We start from the raw sequence: 5,793 nt of genomic DNA on the forward strand, positions 1-5,793 counted from the left end.
TGAGGTGTGGAATGGAGTGAAGTCCAATCAGCTTCCATATGCAAAAGACCAGGTTGTCGCAGCAGTTGTGGTGTGGGTGGGACCCGGGCTTTGCCTTCTGATTGGTGGCGATATATGCTGAGGAGCAGTGCCATCAGCCATTCACTAAGGGAGTGCATTTTAGAATTAGAACTTTGGCACCCACTATTCAATTATATATAAGGAGAGATTTTATTAGATCTGTATCCCACTCTCCCCGCATAGCAGGCTCAGGGCGGGTGCCATCACAGATAATACACAAACAATAAAAAACAATTAAAATACATCTTGGAGAAACAACGACTGAGGGGTGACATGATCGAGGTTTATAAGATTATGCATGGGATAGAGCAGGTAGAGAAAGTGGTACTTTCCTCCCTTTCTCACAATACAAGAACTCCTTGTGGGCACTCCCTGAAATTGCTGAGCGGTCGGGTTAGAATGGATAAAAGGAAGTCCTTCTTCACCCAAAGAGTGAGTAACACATGGAATTCACTGCCACAGGAAGTGGTGGCGGCTACAAGCATGGACGGCTTCAAAAGGGAATTGGATAAACATATGGAGCAGAGGTCCATCAGTAGCTATTAGCCACAAGGTATAGATAGGGGCTCTGGGGCAAGTGATGCTCTGTCTTCTTGGTGCTTGGGGGGGTCAACAGTGGGAGGGCTTCTAATGTCCTGGCCCCACTGGTGGACCTCCTGATGGCACTGGTATTTCTGGCCACTGTGCGATACAGAGTGTTGGGCTGGATGGGCCTTTGGCCTGATCCAACATTGGCGTCTCTTATGTTCTTTCATCAGTCAAAATATAACTACAAAATATAACAAACTGAGCCAGTTTGGTGTCGTGGTTAAGTGCGCGGACTCTAAACTGGGAGAACCAGGTTTGGTTCTCCCACTCCTCCACTTGCACCTGGCTGGATGACCTTGGGCAAGCCGTAGTTCTGACAAGAGCTGTCCTTGAAAAAGAGCCGTTTCTGTCAGAGCTCTCTCAGCCCCACCTCCCTCACAGGGTGTCTGTTGTGAGGAGGGGAAGGGAAAGGAGTTTGTAAGCCGCTCTGAGCCTCCTTTGGGTAGTGAAGGGCAGGGTATAAATCCAATCTCTTCTTCTTCTACTAATTCCTGTAGTTCAAACCAGTGCCTCATCAGGTGAGGTCTACTACAGTTGGTGTTCCGAATGATGACATATCTTATCCACTGGAGGGGAGGCCCAATAGAGTGTGGAAGCCCGCTGCCGCAACTAAAAGCCTGGCGGAAGAGCTCCGTCTTGCAAGCCCTGTGGAACTGTAAAAGGTCCCGCAGGGCCCTGATCTCATAAGAGAGCTCAGTAAAGTTCTTGCTTATTGGGGAGACGGCTTTACCTTTAAACACGCTTTGTGTACCTAAACTTGGTAGTTTTCTGCTGTCACCAGGAATTAAAAATTCCAAATCTCTCTCTCTGCTGCTGGAATGACCTAGGGTCAGGGCATTTCAGAGGACTATGTGGCCCTGAGGAAGTACTGTCCTGATTTCTGGGATAAGTTTAAACAAAATGTGATTTATTTAAAAAAGAACAAAATAGGTTTCTGGTTATTTTGAACGGTTACTGACAATGCTGTGGAGTCTTGTGAGCAAAAATTCTACTTTGTGAGCTACTGGCATTAAAGTTGTGAGTGAGCGATTTGGCTGCTGCATCACTTAGTTTGCTCTGGAGCCCTCCTCCCTGAGCTGAGACAAAAATGTGTGAGCTAGAGGCTAAAAACCTGTGAGCTAGCTCACACTAACTCAGCTTAGAGGGGACACTGGTGAGGAAAGGAACTTGTAAATATAACTGGCAAAACTTGGTGTTACAAACAGTCTCTCAACCTCCAAACTCCACTCTGACAGGCTTATACACTCAGTATAACCGCTCTCTCTTATACATAGACACACAGACTAAACTGTTGGTCTTATTCACCCAGAATTAGACTCAAAATTCCATAGTCACACAGACCATGCTGTCTCTGCAAACTTCACACACAGAACTCCGTCATAAAACATCTCAGACACAGACTCTCTTCGAAACTCTTCCATACTTGTCCCTCTCATATCACAGAATCTTCTCATAGACACACAGAATCCTCTCAGACACCCCTCCTCCCACACTGTCAGCAACCAATCAAATCACACTTATCTCCCCCATCACTCTCTTTATGTTACTGCAGTCAAACTCAACATTTAAAGACACCCCCCCAAAAAAAACAAAAACAAAACCATGGAATCATTATAAGCTCATTCCACCAGTTAGGGGCCAGAGCCAAAAAAAGCCCTGGCCCTCGTTGAGGCAAGACGTACGTTCCTGGGGCCAGGAGATGCTGGTTCGCAAATCATAATGTCCTATAAGGCTCATAAGGGGAGAGGAGATCTTGCAGATATGCAGGCCCCTGGCCGTATAGGGCCGTCACGACTCAGGTGGGGTGTCACCTGACGCTGCCACCACTCTGGATTTAGGTTCCCTTGAGAAGTCCCAGAGCACCCTCCCATGACCTTTAGACCTCCCTTTTGGCCGAATAATAGGCGTGAGGACCAGGCAGAGTGAACAATGAAAATAGTTTATTTTATAGGAGGTCAAACAAACAAGGTGCAGAATAATAACAGTAAGTGGGCGAAAAGAAACGGAATCAAATGCCCCAATGCGTCTAAATATATACTGTCTCTAGCTCACTATCTGCAGTGGCCCTCCAGTGGTGGGCAAACTCATTAGTCAAGAGAGCCAAATATCAACAGTACAACAATTGAAATTTATTTTGAGAGCCATTTTTTTAAACTTAAACTATATAGGTAGGTACATTGTTATTAACTTAATTAGGGTACTCCCAAACTGGCCTTTGCTAAAAATGTCCTCAGTCTGATTGAGGTACGTTCGCTGAGGTCGACCCCTTCCAACTCTCCCATCCACACTCGTCTTGTATACTTGTTTTGTCTCCTTTCGTTCATCCTCTCTATATGTCCAAAGTATCCATAAAATTAAATCATGACAATGACTGACAAACACTAATGTGAACAATGGCCTTGCATCTCCTTGGAAAGATTGGGTAAGTCAGGTTTGTATGTTGTTGTTTTTAATTTTAGGCACACACTAGAGAGCATCAATATGTAGGGCCTCGCTGGACCAGATTCAAGGTTCTTAGCTAGCAGCTAGCATTCTGTTCCCAACTGCAGCCTTCCAGAGGCCTCTGGAAGCTCAAAGAGTTGTTTGCCCTCCCCCATTCTCTCAACAGCATTTATTTTTAAGAGGTTCAGTGTCCCTGAATGCAAGCTTGATTAAGTTCACAATATATTTCATCTCTACGGGTTCCCCCCCCCCAAACGTCCCACCCACATCTTGTGGCAGTGGCTTTCACAAGTTAATTGGGGGGGGGGGCAGTTTTCAGAGGCCCGCAACAGTCATCCTTCCTACCCAGCTCAGCTTTTTCAAGCACGCAACACCGAAAGCGGAGTCGACAAAAAGAGGCCACTCAAAGTTCCCTCTAAGCTGAGTTAGTGTGGGCTAGCTCACAGTTTTTTAGCCTCCGGCTGACACATTTTTGTCTTAGCTCAGGAAGGATGGCTCCAGAGCAAACTCATTTATGCAGTAGTAGCCAAATCGCTCGCTCACAGCTTTCATGCCAGGAGCTCACGAAGTAGAATCTTTGCTCACAGGGCTCCACAGCTTGGAGGGAGCACTGCAACACCACAATGGGCAAGTAGTCTTGCAGAGTCGCACAGGACACCTCCAAGTAAATATGGGTGGGTTGTTTTAAAGGGGCATCCATCCACACTAAATCTTTGGAAGCACATTGCAATAAAGCCCCTACAACTGTATACAGAAACACTGAGCTTTCCTACCATTTGCCACAACTAGCCAACCACACAACCGGAATCAAGACTCCTAAGTGGACCAACAGACAGGCATACACTCGTTTGAGAAACTGAGTATTACATTACAACACCTCTGGAACATTACAGATCACTAGAGGCAGCACTGCACAGTGGTCAGAGTTGCAGATTGATGTGGGGAGACCCAGGTTTGTATTCTCACTCTGCTGGCTGAGTGACCCGAGGCCAAATCTCCCCTTCTCTACCTAACCTACCCCATAGGGTTGTTGTGAGGATGAAATGGAGACTCATGGGCAGGGTCCCTTGCTTCCCTGGCAGGAACACCATGTTAAGAAATCTCTCACAATTATGCAGCCATAGCAGGCAGGAGGGAAGGAGGCGAATACCTCCAGCGCCAGAGACTTGTAGAGGAAGAGTCAAACTTTGGGGACTCACCCGTGCACCAGAGGACCAAGGCAGCAGGAGGCAAGAAGCCCGGGCGAGCTGGGCTCCTCCATGCCTGGCAGAAGATGAGTCGCAGAGGCGAGAGGTGGGCAAGCAGAAGAGGCACTCAGCCAGCTGCACAAGCTGCGTGCAAAGAAACTCCCGCCGCCCCAAGCTTCAGGGCTGCCTTGTTAAAGGAGTGCGGAGGCCAGACTCGCAAATGAGAAAAAGCAAGCTCAGGGTTCGTGGGTCGCATTTTGGGCTGTGGAAGAGGAACCGGCTCCATTCCTGAAGTTCTCTCGAGTTCCTGCGCTTTTGGTTTTGTTTTTTGCCAATCCGCCTCCCAAGACTGCTCCAGGTGCTCCGGCCTGAGGGCTGCTGGGGCTTCCCGCAGTTCGACCCCATTATATCCTATGGGCTATTGAAGTCAATGGCGAAAACATAGGGTGTATTCTGGGGGCTGGAGGGGAGAGGGTTTGAGGGAGAGGCTCCAGAATTGTACGCTAGCTTCTGGAGCCTCTCCCCAAGATATCCACCATGTTTCAGGAACATTGAACCAGGGGGTCCAATTCTACAGGCCCCCAAACAGGTTGCCCCATCCCCTCCATTGTTCTCTATGGTGGGAAAAAAGTTACTTTTTTCCCACCATAGAGAACAATGGAGGGAATAGGCCGTCAGCACCTACAGCAGAAGAGCCACACTCAAGGGACCAAAGAGCCGCATGTGGCTTTAGAGCCGCAGTTTGCCTACCACCGCCCTAGACTACTCACCCTTCCCTCAGGATGAGGGTTTCTTCCTGCAGCAGCCTTCCTTCTGGCTCTGCCCTCTGGAAGAAAGAACAGCTTCTGCTCTGGCACCAGCCCTTTTGTTCCCCAGCCCTCTTCTTCCCTATTGGTCACTTTTGTCTCCAGAACCTCTCAGGGGCTTCTGGGAGTTGTAGGCCCAGCCTCACCTACTGCTAGCCAGGCTCCCTGGGCCTAGTAGGCCTCTGGTGCCACAGCCACAAGGGCTTTGAAGGTAAGCACCAGCACCTTGAAGCAGATCTGGTACTCAACAGGCAGCCGGTGCAGTTTGTGCAGCACCGGGTGGATATGCGTCTGCACAGACAACAAAGCCAACTCCTGCGCTGCTGCATTCCGCACCAGCTGCAGTTTCCGGAGCAGAGCCCAGGGCAGCCCCACGTAGAGAGAATTGCACGATAATCCAGTCTGGAAGTGACCACTGCATGTGTGAAGGCCATGGATTACACGATCCACCTGATTTTAAGACCCGGGTCTGCTTCCGGCACGCCAATCTGCCACCCCCCACCCCCAACTCACCCTGGAGTCAGGTGCCTTTCCTGACCGGAGCTCCTCCACGTTTACCTGCTCCATTTTGACGAGGAAGGTGTCTATGAAGTCCCGGGGGGCATTGATATCCAGGCTGCTCTCGTGCTCTTGAATCTTCTGGCGTACGAAGTCTTGGATGCTCTCCAGGTTTTTGAAAAAGGTCTGGTGGCCGCCCGGCAAAAAGTCCA

General features: G+C 49.1%; 1 protein-coding gene across 1 annotated transcript in view; it reads right to left on the minus strand.

Moving 5' to 3' along the window:
• The window catches only part of LOC107119765 (cytochrome P450 2C19-like), a 21,889-nt gene that overhangs the window by 4,802 nt on the left and 11,294 nt on the right, over positions 1-5,793 (minus strand). The window contains exon 5 of the mRNA XM_015422347.1: positions 5,642-5,793. Within this exon, the coding sequence (XP_015277833.1) occupies positions 5,642-5,793 (152 nt within the window). The remainder of the gene's footprint in view (positions 1-5,641) is intronic.

This window comes from Gekko japonicus, unplaced genomic scaffold (assembly GCF_001447785.1).
Source record: "Gekko japonicus isolate JY-2015 unplaced genomic scaffold, Gekko_japonicus_V1.1 scaffold915, whole genome shotgun sequence".
Classification (NCBI taxonomy): Eukaryota; Metazoa; Chordata; class Lepidosauria; order Squamata; family Gekkonidae; genus Gekko; species Gekko japonicus.